This window comes from Capsella rubella, unplaced genomic scaffold (assembly GCF_000375325.1).
Source record: "Capsella rubella cultivar Monte Gargano unplaced genomic scaffold, Caprub1_0 scaffold_1, whole genome shotgun sequence".
Classification (NCBI taxonomy): Eukaryota; Viridiplantae; Streptophyta; class Magnoliopsida; order Brassicales; family Brassicaceae; genus Capsella; species Capsella rubella.
The window spans coordinates 11,021,020-11,035,151 of NW_006238923.1; the positions used below are offsets into that span (position 1 = coordinate 11,021,020).

At 35.4% G+C, this 14,132-nt stretch overlaps 4 protein-coding genes across 4 annotated transcripts; all 4 read right to left on the reverse strand.

Annotated features, from left to right (window-relative positions):
- Nucleotides 1-1,581: 1,581 nt before the first annotated feature.
- On the reverse strand, nucleotides 1,582-3,380 carry LOC111832593 (GDSL esterase/lipase At1g31550). The gene is made up of 5 exons (XM_023789928.1): nucleotides 3,056-3,380; nucleotides 2,672-2,884; nucleotides 2,430-2,578; nucleotides 2,051-2,327; nucleotides 1,582-1,952 (listed from the first exon to the last, which is right to left on the reverse strand). The coding sequence occupies exons 1-5, from the start codon at nucleotides 3,309-3,311 to the stop codon at nucleotides 1,675-1,677; spliced, it is 1,173 nt and encodes a 390-aa protein (XP_023645696.1). The 5' UTR covers nucleotides 3,312-3,380; the 3' UTR covers nucleotides 1,582-1,674.
- A 152-nt stretch (nucleotides 3,381-3,532) lies between these two features.
- LOC17899581 (alkylated DNA repair protein alkB homolog 8) lies at nucleotides 3,533-5,576 on the reverse strand. Its single transcript, XM_006305184.2, has 6 exons — nucleotides 5,208-5,576; nucleotides 4,797-4,898; nucleotides 4,485-4,700; nucleotides 4,123-4,395; nucleotides 3,935-4,000; nucleotides 3,533-3,839 (listed from the first exon to the last, which is right to left on the reverse strand). The coding sequence occupies exons 1-6, from the start codon at nucleotides 5,526-5,528 to the stop codon at nucleotides 3,777-3,779; spliced, it is 1,041 nt and encodes a 346-aa protein (XP_006305246.1). The 5' UTR covers nucleotides 5,529-5,576; the 3' UTR covers nucleotides 3,533-3,776.
- A 772-nt stretch (nucleotides 5,577-6,348) lies between these two features.
- Nucleotides 6,349-8,279, reverse strand: LOC17898048 (agamous-like MADS-box protein AGL86). Its single transcript, XM_006306079.2, has one exon. The coding sequence runs from the start codon at nucleotides 8,267-8,269 to the stop codon at nucleotides 6,569-6,571; it is 1,701 nt and encodes a 566-aa protein (XP_006306141.2). The 5' UTR covers nucleotides 8,270-8,279; the 3' UTR covers nucleotides 6,349-6,568.
- Nucleotides 8,280-9,306: 1,027 nt separating this feature from the next.
- LOC17896652 (rop guanine nucleotide exchange factor 14) lies at nucleotides 9,307-13,808 on the reverse strand. Its single transcript, XM_006307088.2, has 8 exons — nucleotides 13,633-13,808; nucleotides 12,660-12,894; nucleotides 11,175-11,570; nucleotides 10,898-11,052; nucleotides 10,735-10,809; nucleotides 10,377-10,646; nucleotides 9,921-10,271; nucleotides 9,307-9,841 (listed from the first exon to the last, which is right to left on the reverse strand). Exons 2-8 carry the CDS (start codon nucleotides 12,730-12,732, stop codon nucleotides 9,488-9,490), a joined length of 1,674 nt encoding a protein of 557 aa, XP_006307150.1. The 5' UTR covers nucleotides 12,733-12,894; nucleotides 13,633-13,808; the 3' UTR covers nucleotides 9,307-9,487.
- Between the last annotated feature and the right edge of the window lie 324 nt (nucleotides 13,809-14,132).

Sequence of the window (14,132 nt, forward strand, 5' to 3'; positions counted from 1 at the left end):
AATTATAATTTATAGTGTGTTTAATTGGAATTCAATAAAGAAAACCAATAGTCTTTGGAAATTTATATAATTTTCAGTTTCATTTTAGTAGTAAAGTGTGAATTTAAAGTATGAATTAATATATATGATTAAATGTGTTTTTTTGGTTAAAATAAATATTATATTTTAAAAAATAAATACAAAATGGAACAATAAAGAGAGTGGAACCTTACTTTTATATATATGATTTTAAATAATTTTCCACCAATAAGGCTTATAAAACTTGTTGTATGATATATGATTAAGTCCTTTCATTTTCTTTGCCATTTGATTATAACTTATAGTGTAATTAAATTTTGTATTGAATGATTGTCATAAATATTTATTTATTTATTTATTTTGTTGAATGATATATGATTAAGTCATTTCATTTTCTTTGTCATTTGATTATAACTTATAGTGTAATTAAATTTTGTATTGAATAATTGTCATAAACATTTATTTATTTATTTAAAAAAAAAATTAAAGCCTTAAATATTTTTCCACCAATAAGGAGAGAGTGTAACCTTACTTTTATATATATGATTTGGTTTTCAAGTTATGAATCCTTATTCCAGTTGTTACATTATACATACACGAGATGTTAAGTTTCTTTTGAGGCCATCTTTAACGGGCCATCTTTATGGGTCTTAATCCAATTAAAAATACCAAAATATAGAAACAGTAAAATTGGAAGAAGCAAACGGGTGTTAGTTAAGACACTTTTGGTTTGGGTTCTTCTGCCATGTGTTAATATGTGAGTGGCTGCATAAATTGTAAATGAAAATTAATCTTTTGTTAGAGAAAATAAAATTCTCAATTAAAATTTTCAATAAAATTCCTAAAAGAAAATAAAATTACTCTTTTGTTGGAGAAAATAAACATAAACTTAATTAATATGTTTGTATCTTTTTATGTTACTTATTTTAATTAATATATTTGTATCTTTTTATGTTACTCATTTTAATTAATATGTTTGTATCTTCTTATGTTTCTTATTTTTATCTTCATTGTTTTTATTTGTTATTAATAATTTTGAATTGAATTCCCAATAAAATTCTCAAAAGAAAATAAAAATTAATCTTTTGTTGGAGAAGATAAACATAAACTTAATTAATATGTTTGTATCTTTTTATGTTACTCATTTTAATTAATATGTTTGTAACTTTTTATGCTTCTCATTTTTATCTTCATTGTTTTTTATTTGTTATTAATAATTTTGAATTGTAATTTCTTTTTATTTTTATTTTCAAACTTGTTTTATGTTCATTTTTATAAGTTTTCAATTTATTAAATATTTATTTAATTTTAAAATTTTAAAATATGTTTTACATTATTATATTATTTAAATTTTAAGATCGTAGATGTTCAACTAATAATCAACTCTATATTTGTGCTTCTTAACTTATCCTCTTACAATATTAATATGCTTAAAATTTACTAAGAAACATCTTCTCAAACGTTTTGTATCTGCATATATATATGTTACAAAATGCATAGAAAAGTGGGATTCCTTAAAGTACCTATAAATCGTACTCAAAATATTTTTTCTTGCAAAAGAAATAAATAAATTACTTTTTCTTGCAATTTACGATTCATCATTAATATATCAAAAAATGCAGAGAAAACTTAAAATTTGAGAAAAACTTGCGTCAACTATTCATCAAATAATATTGTGTTTTCTAATGACTTCTTGTTCTTAATTTTGGAGCTGAGGCATGACCAATTGAAAGGAGGAGTCGCATATGGTCCTTTGAGTAATCCATCAGCCATCAATTTATATGCAGCCTCGGTCATATGAATACCATCCCATGCTACGTACTTTGAAGGATCGTCACAAGATTCCACTCCTACACTTCCACAACTTTTACTGAAGTTGAAGTTGTACGGTCTTCCCACACCGCAACAAGCGGACAAGGTTCCGTTTATGAATCCTGAGAACATCATTGATTCGAAAACTCGGTTAATACCGAATCAGTAAAATGGTTGTGAAGATTCAATGGAGCAATGAAGAAGGCTACTAAGTACTAACTGTATTTGTTTGGTTCTTGGCCAAGGCTCAAGGAAGCATTGTAGTAGTCAGCATATATGATGTTCACATGAGGGTTTAGCTTCCTGAGTCTCTTGAGCTCTGCTTGAAGCTGCTCACTGTGGTATTCTCCTAACTTGTTCAGCCATTTTAAACATCCTGTTGAAGTATCGTATTCTTCCATATTTGAAGTTTGATATAATGTCAAATATGATACTGAGCATCCAATAGGGAACCCTCCCGGCACTAGAAATGTTTTTCCCCCCATACCAATCAACTCCTGGATTCAACAAAGTCCCAAAGCATCAAACTAATTAATCAAATCTGTTTTAGTACTCGTAATTGCGTCTAGAAGATCAAGAATCATATTAAAACTTGTTACCGTAATGGCAGAAGAAATAGTACTAATCACCAATGGAACTAGCTGTTTGACCTCGTCAAAGGGTCTGCCTTGGAAGAATGGGAAATTATAATCATTTGCTCCAATCTCTCCCATGAGAATCAAAGCATTTCCAATCATATCTCTACAATCTAAGAACAAATACAAGTGATCAGCTCAAACCACTGAAAAACATATATACATAATAGTTACTCCACTAATTAAAGTCGATCTTAATTCACTACCTGATGGTAAGCCACATATGTTTGGTAAACTCTCCTTGAAGATCTTAAGCTGAACTCCTAAACTGATGTTGTGAGGACAATGGTATCCTCTCTCCTCTAGAAATGAACTATCCAATGCCGTCGCTGAGGCTACCGCAAAATTTACTCCTTTCTCAAAATTTTCATTTTTGGATCCGAAGTAAGGAGGTACATAAGGAAGCCCCAAAAATTCAGCTGTAAAGCAAAAAAAATGAAGCATCACGTAAGGTTCTACATTGTTAACTTGCAGGTCAAGAAAAAAGGAAAAAAACATAGAAATTTTTACATAAGATCTCCAAGTTTTGTTTTTGTGACAAAGCACAGACTCACAGTCAATTACATATTGTATAAAGAAAGATAAGGTACCGATGAAGTCAATGATGAGGCGGCCATCAGAGAAACGACCGGTTGGGTGGTGGAAGAAAGTCTCTCCATACGGTGGAAACGCGCTCAAAGGAAGATTGTTACGGTCGGAGAGACCGAGCAAGTTTCCGGTGTCGGCAATGGAATCTCCGAAACTGATGATCGACTCAAAATTCCGGCAATGCGATTCCGAGCTTACCATAGTCACAAAGATCAGGCTAACTATCCCCATCAACACCTGAGAATCTAGCGACGCCATGCGAGAGGTCCCAAAGTTACTTTATGATTTATTATTTTCAAAAAAAACTAAACGCATAGTTAAATTATGATCACTCACTCAGTGAGCGTTTCTGGTTGCCTTATCAATAAGAGTGGGGCAAAGGCACTTAAGTATTCTATGGCCTACAAAACTTTATGTTTGTAAACGGGTACACTTTTGGCTTTTAACCACCATCTAGAAAATATCTAACAACTGAGGAGTAGACAGAGTATAAGATAATTAGAATCTTAGATATGTTACAAACACATAAGTAATCTTGCAATCTCTTCATCCAGCACAATTGGACCAATGAGTAACAATTTGGTTATCAAAAATAATACAACATTCAAATCTAGTCTGATAGTTAAGAGTAAACAACTACAAAAATGGTTATTCTTCTTCTTCTCCATAGGCATCTTGTTTATCTATATAACATATTCTTCATTTCATTTGTATCTTCTTCAGTTATCTTTGTTGCTGAGAGTCACAGTACTGTGGATACTTACACCTGCAGGGATGATTTCTCACCTGCCAAAAGTTTGATTCTCTTGTCTCTCAATATCAACTGAAGAAGCACATATTGGTTACAAGATCGCTCATAAACTATGTTTTTGATATGTTACCTTTCGTATTGTGAAAGATACCCTTCTGGGACTCCTTCTAATAACTTTATCCTTCACCTTGTCAATCTATCAGAGCACAGTACAACGGTTTAACAATTTATAGAGAAATGCAGTAACAATATCATGGTGAGAGCGAAGGAGATATCCAAATGAAGATAAACTGAAGTTTGCGGTCATAAGAATACAACCTTGTGATGTGGAATGTAATGATTCCAAGCATAGCGTGCTTCCCCGGATAATAATAGCATAGATCGAGGAGGAAGATATAAAGCCTTCTTGATGCAAGAGGAGTCACCCAACTTCTCAGCATCGGCAGTTGAGGCTTTCCATGTTGAAACAGAGTATCTTCTGAATTCCATAATACAAGGACCAGCTAATGAAAGGCTGAAAATGCAATCTTCAAATGCTGAATGTGTGTCAATGTGAGGGGATAAACCCACCCCAGATGGGTACTCATTTACCTAATTTTCACAAGAGTTCCTCAGCCTTCAATGTAGTTAAAAACATTTTAACAGAATCTTAATCTAGTACAGAGCGTGTGATAATGTACCGTTAATTGGTCCAAATCCAAGCTTGATGGGTCGATATCATGGTTCGGGAACAACGAGATTCTTTCGAGTATAGGAGAAACAAAAGATGGAAGCTCGCCTAGTCGCTTCTTGGTATCAACATTTCGTGTCCCGTAACAAAACTCATATCCATAGTGTTGAACACGTCGTTTGGCAAGACCAATCCAAGGCCGAGCATCAACAGCTGCAAGCAATTGCTAATAAAGACAGAACCAAATAAGCATAATACAAGGGGTAAAAACGAAATCAAATGCCAACTACACCATAAGCACCGTTACAAAAAAACTATGTACCTGTTCTTCTTCGACACTGACAAATTCAGGTATTAGGAAAAGCCCTGGTATATTCAACTCTGAATCAACCAAAGACACAGGAACACAATCATTCACTTGCGTCTACACCAACAAAAAACAAAGGCGGTAAGTACTTCAAAGTCAGACGATACAAATGGAGTTCAAGAGAATGTTAATTGCAACCGGATCGCAAACAAACACACAAAGTCTCTGTCTTTTGATAACAGAGAATGCTCAATACATGACTTTGAATTTGAATAACATGTTACAACACATAAAAGATCAAAACTTTGAAATATATATGGAAATCTAATCATGCCCAGCAATGGAGAATCCTATAACATATCATACAATTTGGCATTTTCTAACATAAAGTCAAAAACTTTGATCCACCATTGTAATTGGAAGTACCTCGGAAGCTAATTGAAGAACTGAATATCGAATATGCAAAGTCCGTCCTTTAAGGTCCGGACATGGCCGACCACTCAATGCTTCTAAAGCAGCTTTCGCCGAGTAAGGATCCGCGAAAGATACGATGACACGAACGCCGCTCTCGTCCGCTGCGTAGACGCCTTTCACTTCACCAAAATCAGCGAACACCGCCGCGATTGCGTCGTGTGATAGTCCAACCGCCGGTCCACAATTAGCGACGTAGAGATTGGATGAATTGGGTTCTCCGGCGTCGGAGGAAGGTGATGACTGCGTCGGACGGACGAAACGCGGCTGAACCATTATCGGAATATTTTACTGTGACTTTTCTCCGATCGACTGAGGTGTTTTTTTGTTTAACGGCGAGTTATCTTCTCCGTAAGATCAATAAACGACGACGTTTAGATACATAATGGGCCTCGAGGCCCATTTGACGTTGACATGACTTATTTTTGTTTTTATAGATTTGTACTATTCAACGTTCACAAAATAAGTAAAATATCTATTAGATTTGATCTTTTGACTCGTCTAGTCACCTCCACTCTTGCACTTAGCTCTGATATGGTTTCATTGAATCACTGCTTGCAAACTCCGTCACGAAGAGCCACAAAAGAAAAGTAAAAAAAAAAACATCTTTACCAATGGAGTCGAACCTAGGGGTTTGCTTGGGAGACGCCATGAAACGTAAGGAGCGAGATAACGAGGTCCTTTCGGATATATAAAACTCTCGACTTGGAAACTCCAAAGTATCAATTATCAAATATACTGATAAGAACAGCAAGCTAATGAGGTCACACGTATCTTCTTGTATTGGCTATTTGCAAATTGTGTCCTGTAAATGGCAAATGTGATGCTCTAGCCTTAAACTGGATTTAATGGTTTTGGCAGGTCAGATGTATCAACAAGTGGTGAGAAGCTTTCTGGCTCTTCAGGTTTCAACAATGTTGCTGGCCGGGTTAGGGTTTTCCATATTCAATAACAATTGGCTCCTTCTGCATTAAAGATAAACCTAATTTATGGATGATCATATGAACTCAAAGCACCAAGCTGATTCAAATTAGAAAAGAAAACACACCAATTCATATTATTGGGCAGATTCTAGTGTTAGTATTAGAGCAAAAACTAGTAAAATATTATTTTATGGATCAAACTGCTTCAAATATTATTGAAATATTTTTGCATGCTAGAGCACACAAATACATTATCTTATACTGAAATAATAGAAAATGACGAAAAGGTCGAACCTTTAACGGTTACAACAATGAACTAAAGAGAAGGAAACATCATTAAATATACTTGTTCTTTGAATGAACAAAGTACACTAATGCAAACACAGTTGAAACTTAAATCCACATCTTATCATTAAAGAGATTACTGATATCAGGAGCATACACACCCGGAGTGGAGGTGTTGGTGGTGGCGGTGGTGGTGGTGGTGATGGAAGGCATGTGACCAGTTGTAGCAGGATCAATGGCTGGTTGTTGCTGGTAGTTGTAGTGGTTACCGTTCATGAAAGGAACATGTGCCTGCTCTCCGACATAACCCATTTGTTGAGGACGATTCATGAATGGTTCTTGTTGATACATCTGCTGATATGGATCGAGACTCATATTCTGGTGCAAATTCATAGCAGGAGCATAAACACCTGGAGTGGAGATGTTGGTCATGGTGGTGATGGAAGGCATCTGAGCAGTTGCAGCAAGATCAATGGTGGGTTGTTGCTGGTAGTTGTTGTTCGTAAAAGGAACAGGTGCAAGCTCTCCGACATAACCCATTTGTGGAGGAAGTGCTGGCAGCAGATTCATGAATGGGTCTTGTTGATACAGCTGATGATGATATGGACCCTGCAGACTCATATTCTGATGCAGATTCATACCAGGAGCATAAACACCCGGAGTAGAGGTGTTGGTCATGGTGGTGGTGATGGAAGGCATGTGACCAGTTGCAGCAAAATCAATGGTTGGTTGTTGCTGGTAAGGAACATGTGCATGCTCTCCGACATAACCCATTTCTTGAGGAAGTGCTGGCAGCAGATTCATGAATGGTTCTTGTTGAGACAGCTGATGATATGGATCCTGCAGATTCATTTCAGGAGCATGAACAGCCGGAGTGGAGGTGTTGGTCATGGTGGTGGTGATGACAGGCATGTGACCAGTTGCAGCAAGATCAATGGTTGGTTGTTGCTGGTAAGGAACATGTGCATGCTCTCCGACATAACCCATTTGTTGAGGAAGTGCTGCCAGCAGATTCATGAATGAGCTTTGTTGATACATACCCTGATATGGATCTTGACTCATATTCTGGTGCAAACTCATACCAGAGAATCTATGCGCAGTCTCATCATTAAAGTTAATGAGAGGATTGTACTGAACCGGCCCTTGCTGATTCTGGTTTTGAGTCAGAACCTGGTGTTGAACTGGCACTTCATGGTTACTCAGATTCAGATTCATATTATCATACGGAAAGTAACCATGAAGTTCATTAGAAGGACCAGCATGCTCATGAACAGCAGGAGGATCAACACCATCAACTGAAGCAGGAGGGGGAGGGAGAGAAGAAGACTCACCATTTTCTGCATGGAGCTGCATGCTAACCTCAATTCGTTTGAGATAGCTGTCAATATAACCAATGAGATTGTCATAGCCCATTGGATTACACGACTGCACCTTCATTGTACCAATCAAACAATCAAACATAATTTGTTTAAGCTGAGACTCATAGTTCTCCTCACGCAGCTTCCTCAATGACTCCGTAGCTTTCCCGATTCGCTCCTTCAAATACGTCTCCAGGTTCACCATATAAGTGTACCGTTTATACTCCGGTACCTGCTGAAACTCTGAAACCACCTCTTTGATGCCTTCCTTTGACGGCCACACCACCGGATTCTTCTCGAACGGACTGTTGATCACCGCACAGGCTTTGACATCGCAGAGAGTCGTAATCTCATCGAGTTTCTTCTGTATCCCTCTCTTCCTCTTCTTGAATGATGCTTTCCTTCTTGTTGGGTCAGGTATCAGTGATAACTTCTTCGGCCTCGTCGACATTATCTTTTGCTTTTAGTCTGTGTTGTTGTTGTTGTTGTGTTTTGTTTTTGGCTCAAAGACACTATTATATAGTAACAGATGGTGTCTGCCTTTGACTATCATTAACTCATAGTTACTGCATTAATTGACCACACTAATTATAGCTTGTGCATTTACAGAAGGTTATTATATTTAATAATTAAAAGTCAAAACATACTTTATGTATATATATAGATACCTATTACATGTGTCGACAAAAAAAAAAAAGATACCTATTACATGATATAATATAAATGAAAATAAATAGTAAATAATAAACAAATTTCATCATAAATCTACATATTACTTTTGGAAATAAACAATATATATATATATATGTATGTATTATATCTGTCAAAAAATCAGACATGGCGAAAAGTTTCATTTAATTTTAATTTTATCTTGATTTCAATAGTAAGAAAGTTTATTTGGGGTTGACCAAAAAAAAAAAAGTTTATTTGGTAAACTACTAACTAACAGTTTCATATATATTATTATATGACTTTTTCCTTTTTTTTATCATGACTATGTTGTGTCATAAAAACAAATTGATTAGTGCAAATACAGGTGTATCTATGTATGACTGAATATAAACAAAATATATATATATATATATATATAATTGTTTAGAGAGACCTTATGGGGAATTTTTTTCTGTATTAAGATTAAAATATTTATAGTACACTTTGCTAAATAAAAAATTACCAGCTAATTATGAAAATTAAATTAGTTGGAATTAAAATAATTAGCATAATATCTGTTCTGTAAATATGTTTTTGAAAAATTGTTCCAAACATATGTAAACGAGAAACATTACATGAGAGACTGATAATAGAGGATTGGTGTGAACGGACGCTCCCTGATATTCAATTTTTCTATTATTGTGAAACTAGAAAATGTAATTCTTGATCCAACCAAGATTAGAAGTAGATTGTACAATCTTTGTAAGAATCTAATAATAATAATGGATAAATCTATATGAGAATTGAGAAAAAAAAAAAAAAACATAGAATTTAACATAGCTAGAATGTAATGTTGTTGACTTATCGGGAAGTTATGAACAAAATTGCCTGTATTATGAATAATACTTCAACGGCACGTTAATATACATTTACAATATCTCAGGCTTCATAATATAAAACCCTCAAAGTAAAGGAGAAGCTTCAGGTGGCACGCATCAAACTACGGAGACCCTCTAACTCATGGAGAAGCATCAGACGGGACTTTACTCAGACACCACAGTCTACTGCTTCTACTTGGAGTTGTATTCACTGAACTGGCTTTAGCATCTGCAAACAGAAAATCTAAACCAGTCTCTGTCCCGTCAGCTTTGTTCATGTCATCTGTTAAAGAATGCCTTACACGGGACGAAAGCAAAGGCCTCTCAGGTGTTCTGTAAGGATCACGGGAGCTAAGGAAGCAACTCGGCGGGGCAGGAGAGTTTGGGTTACTTAATGAATCTTCTTTCAAGATTTCTCCCATTCTTGATAGAATCCGGAATGCTAGATTTGATAGTGTTCGGGAATATGCCTCAAGAACCGCATGACCAATGTCCTGTAAACAAAAAAGATGTTTCAGGACATGGGAGTGAGAAAGAGATATGAAGATGTAATTGGTTTGGTTTATGTTTTACCTTGCCATACTGAATCTTTGTGGCATCAAGAAACGAGTGAGGGAGATTAGGGTATTTGGTTTTGATCTGATATCTAAGCGCTTCAGCTCGGTTCAAGAGAGACTCATTGCGACCAATTTCAGACGATGAATCTTTAGAGAATGACCAAGATGCTCGTACAGGGGATTTACCATTGCTGCCTTGTTCTGTAATCTTTTCTTTCCATGCAAATATAGCAGATTCTAACCTGTTAACTGTCTCGAGAGCTGCATGTTCGGTCCCCAGCTTGAGAGATATCAAGATTTCATCTACTGTGGCAGTTTCCACAGTCAACATTTTGTACAGTTCATCACCAAGGCTGTTCTTTCCAGACTGATACAACACAAGATTTTAGAGATAGTTCTGTTAGTTAGCCTACTGCACTGTTGTAAATCTAATGATTATATTTCAAAGGAACATTAAAGTGTTCAAGCTTACTTTGGGTATTGCTTCCTTGATAACAGCAGGTACTGGCATTTCAAGAAGAACGTTTTCATTAATGGCTTTTGTAGCTTTGAAGACTTGATAAACAACTTTGCCTTTGTCAAGCAATTTCTTCCTTCCTGAGTTAGAGAGCCCTGGTTTGGGCACTTGTGGCGATGGCAGCCACCATCTCTTGCTCTCGCTTGTACTCTTATTCTTCCCCTCAGCTCTACTACCAATCTCAGAATACCAAAACTCTGTGTTCACCATAGAATCTAGTGTCTCCTGCAGAGATTGCAATGCAAGTTCAACCACATCAGGCAAAAAGAAGAACAAGGAAAGACAGATTGAACGAAAGAAGAAAATCGCCTACGATTAGCATGGAGTCCAGTTTCTGAAGAGCTGGGAGATTCATATGGATGTCAGCACGGGCTTTCGGGGTCATTATCTGTTCAAACGAGGATTCACTTCAGTTTCTACCCGAGGAGTATATCTATTTTTCTTAAAAACTCTGGATCACACCTTAGCTGCCTTACCTCTAGTGATCTTCCATTGGCATCATTTTGCTTAGATGGTACTAACTCAATCATGTAGTTAGTTGGAGAAAGTAGCCAATCCATTTCCCTTCTCCATTTCTGCTTTTTCTCCTCACACAATGGTTCCAATTTCCAGAGCTCGCCAAAAATGGACGCTGCAAATCAAGAAATTTAGTACACATTCAGAGACTAATCCTGACATTTCACAAAACAAAAAACCTCAGAATATATCTAAAGAACACATAAAGCTTAAATGGTAGTAAATAGTAGAACATACTAGCAAGATGTGTTACAGCATTTGACAAAGCCAAAGCTACTTGGACACCCTTGCATCCCCCAGTGACATCTTCGCCGAGCAATAGCTTAGAAAATCTCTCCTTCATGGCTTCCACATCCAAATGGCAGTAAGCATAGCCTTGTTTCTTCTCCTTAGCATCAAAATGTTGAGACCTTCCGGATAAGCTCGAACCATCACAACTCTGTTCATCATTCTTCATCGGTAACCATTTCGAAGAAAAAGAGCTAGAGGCATCTTTGCTTGATGAACAGCTAGAAAACGCATCATCATCCAACGAATCAGTCAAGCATCCATCTCCTCGACTTGTTCCACTCTCTTCTTCATATGATTGGTTATTGATAATACAAGTTTCTAAGCCATCGTATGTAATCATTCCTGAAAAGAAAGGAGTACACAATGTCATCTTTGGTTAGACTTGTAATAAGCCATATACTTTCACTTTTTATACTGTAGACTAAGACATCAAAACTTGCACAAGATTGACAAAGGAAGGAAAGTAAAACATAAATAGTTAAGAACTCCACCTCACACATCTACTTGTTGTCTTAACTCATCAAATGAGAATCAAGAAAATGGTGTCACAGACACGTTATATATGCAGACTAGTGTTCTTTACAAGTAAAAAAACAAATGATAAAACAAAGGAATAAAAGTCATAGTGTTCCTCGAGACTCTATTAATAGCTCCTAAAGTCAAGACTTTTGCTAACCCAAGACTACTAAACTCTTTTTGTTTTCAAATGCTACTTCCATTCTCAAAAGGAAATGTATATAAAAACAAAACTTGAGTTAGTATCCCCATGTGGTAGAAAATTCCCAAAGGACCCACCACCAAGACTTTTTATAAACTTGTCATTTTTTTCAAACGTTCAAAAGATAATACTAATTGTTTAATCAAGAAGCACCAGTGATTTTGATTTAATAATGGTATCTACTCCTTGAAAAATGAAAACTTATGTCGAAAAAAACAAAGATAGGATATGTTTAAGTCTTAATAATTAACCATGTGAAACCAATTAAAACTACCTACTCTTTGTCCGTTTCTGAATCAATATAACCAAGAGGACTCTCAACTACTAAACCCCACTTCCTAAGAAACAGGGTTTGGTTTTAGATTAGAGGTGTCATTGAACCATCATATAAAATGCGTCTAGTATCTTTTATTAAATTGAGGCATTGATGTCTCGTGGAAAGCTACAGACTTCACGACCTTATTTATTACATGAATGACCAGGGTTGGTTGGTGTACATCTTTAAGTGTCTCTCATACTTGGTCCCATACCCAAAAACCTAAACCGGTCACAAGACTTTTCATTTGAAAACTATACCCTAACAGTTATAGTCTAAATATTCCATATCATCATGCCCATAAATGAAATACCTAAAAGCTAAAAGATTCAGATACTAAGTAAGCATTTCTAGTGTATGAATGCAAGAAGAGAGATTGGTTAAAGTTAGTACTTACGATCTTGTTCATCGAAATCGATGCTAATCTCCCTCTCCCTGCTACAACAAGCCAACCTTCTTCTCATCAGCATTATCCTTACTTCTTCTTCTTCTTCTTCTTCTTTTTGTGATTCTTTGTTGGACCAAAGAGAACAAAAGCTAAAAAAACTCCTTTGCGGCTTTATTGCCAAAAAAACAAGTTTCTCTCCTTCTTAATCAAGTGATATTAAATTTTACCAACCATCTTCTGGTCCCTGCATAATAAATACACATTATACTAAGTTTCTTACAACCAAGTCAATAAAAAAAAATTAAGGTGTAAAAGGAAAGCTAACAGAAAGAGTAGTAGCCTTATTACTTAAAATCTAAACAATGCATTTCATGTTGGTTCTTGAAATATCTTAATTAATAATTACAAGCTACCAAGAATCTGCAGGACAAAGCACTATACAACACCAATGGAACAATGGATGGAGACAAATCAAGCACTCCATTCCAGAATACAAAAACTAATCAAGACACAAAGAGACAACAAGGAAGGATTTTTTCACTGTACAATGAAGATAAGGCAAAAACAAAAACTGGAACTGAGTTATTGTGATTGTCTTTTTTTAACTTTTACTAATCATCTTTTTAAGGGTATTACTATTAATACATCTTTTAAGAAAATGATTTAAAAAGGCAGTAATAATGATGTAAAAAGCTTTTCTTTCTAAAAAGAGACGCTTTAAGCTACTTAAAAAGGCAACATCTAAAAATTAATCTCAAACCTAAACATAATTAAAGTACAAAGACGCAAAACATAACTGAAGCTGAGATTGAAATCTAAAGACCGAAGATGTAAGAAGATTCCTTGTGTTCCAACTGTAACCCTAACATTGATTTTGGCTGATAATAATATAAAGAACAACAAGAGTACCAAGACCTAAAACTACACTAAGAAAAAAGAAGAAATAGGCGTGTAATTGGTGTAAAGGAATTTGAACACAAACCTCAAAAATCTACAGAGATTGTTCACCAGAAGAAGAAGACTTGACACAATGACACTATTATAAAGTAGAAACTGAGCTACAGAAGCAACCACATTCGTCCGTACAGTAAAAACAAAGATAAATTCAAGAAAAAGAATGATCGATCGAGGAAGAAGAAGAAGAAGTAGTAGCAGAGGAATGGGTGAGAGAGAGAGAGAGCAGAGATGCACTGAGAACATTTATTGTGGAGGAATATTTTTGTTGACGATTGAAATATTTTTCTTTTATTATTGTTTGAAAATGAAGAGATGAGTAAAACAAAAATTAATTAACAGCCGTAGGATCTTCATTGAGCTGACTATGTTAATATAAACGGTCAAGATATAAGTAAAGGGTTTGATTTGACAAAAGAGAAAAATAAAGTGGCTCATTTACAAATTTTTCCAAAAAGAACCTATAAAACTAGAGGAGGTAGCGCCGCTGGTGAGAGACAAAACAGAAATTATATAAAAATCATTTGA

Coding starts and splice junctions, on each gene's coding strand:
- LOC111832593 (XM_023789928.1), bottom strand. CDS start 3,311: ATGGCGTCGCTAGATTCTCAGGTGTTGATGGGGATAGTTAGCCTGATC. Junction 2,885..3,055: donor CCTCATCATTGACTTCATCG/GTACCTTATCTT, acceptor TTTGCTTTACAG/CTGAATTTTTGGGGCTTCCT. Junction 2,579..2,671: donor CATATGTGGCTTACCATCAG/GTAGTGAATTAA, acceptor ATTTGTTCTTAG/ATTGTAGAGATATGATTGGA.
- LOC17899581 (XM_006305184.2), bottom strand. CDS start 5,528: ATGGTTCAGCCGCGTTTCGTCCGTCCGACGCAGTCATCACCTTCCTCC. Junction 4,899..5,207: donor TTCTTCAATTAGCTTCCGAG/GTACTTCCAATT, acceptor TTGTTGGTGTAG/ACGCAAGTGAATGATTGTGT. Junction 3,840..3,934: donor TATCTTTCACAATACGAAAG/GTAACATATCAA, acceptor AACTTTTGGCAG/GTGAGAAATCATCCCTGCAG.
- LOC17898048 (XM_006306079.2), bottom strand. CDS start 8,269: ATGTCGACGAGGCCGAAGAAGTTATCACTGATACCTGACCCAACAAGA.
- LOC17896652 (XM_006307088.2), bottom strand. CDS start 12,732: ATGCTGATGAGAAGAAGGTTGGCTTGTTGTAGCAGGGAGAGGGAGATT. Junction 11,053..11,174: donor TGCTGTAACACATCTTGCTA/GTATGTTCTACT, acceptor CTTGATTTGCAG/CGTCCATTTTTGGCGAGCTC. Junction 10,810..10,897: donor CCAATGGAAGATCACTAGAG/GTAAGGCAGCTA, acceptor TCGTTTGAACAG/ATAATGACCCCGAAAGCCCG.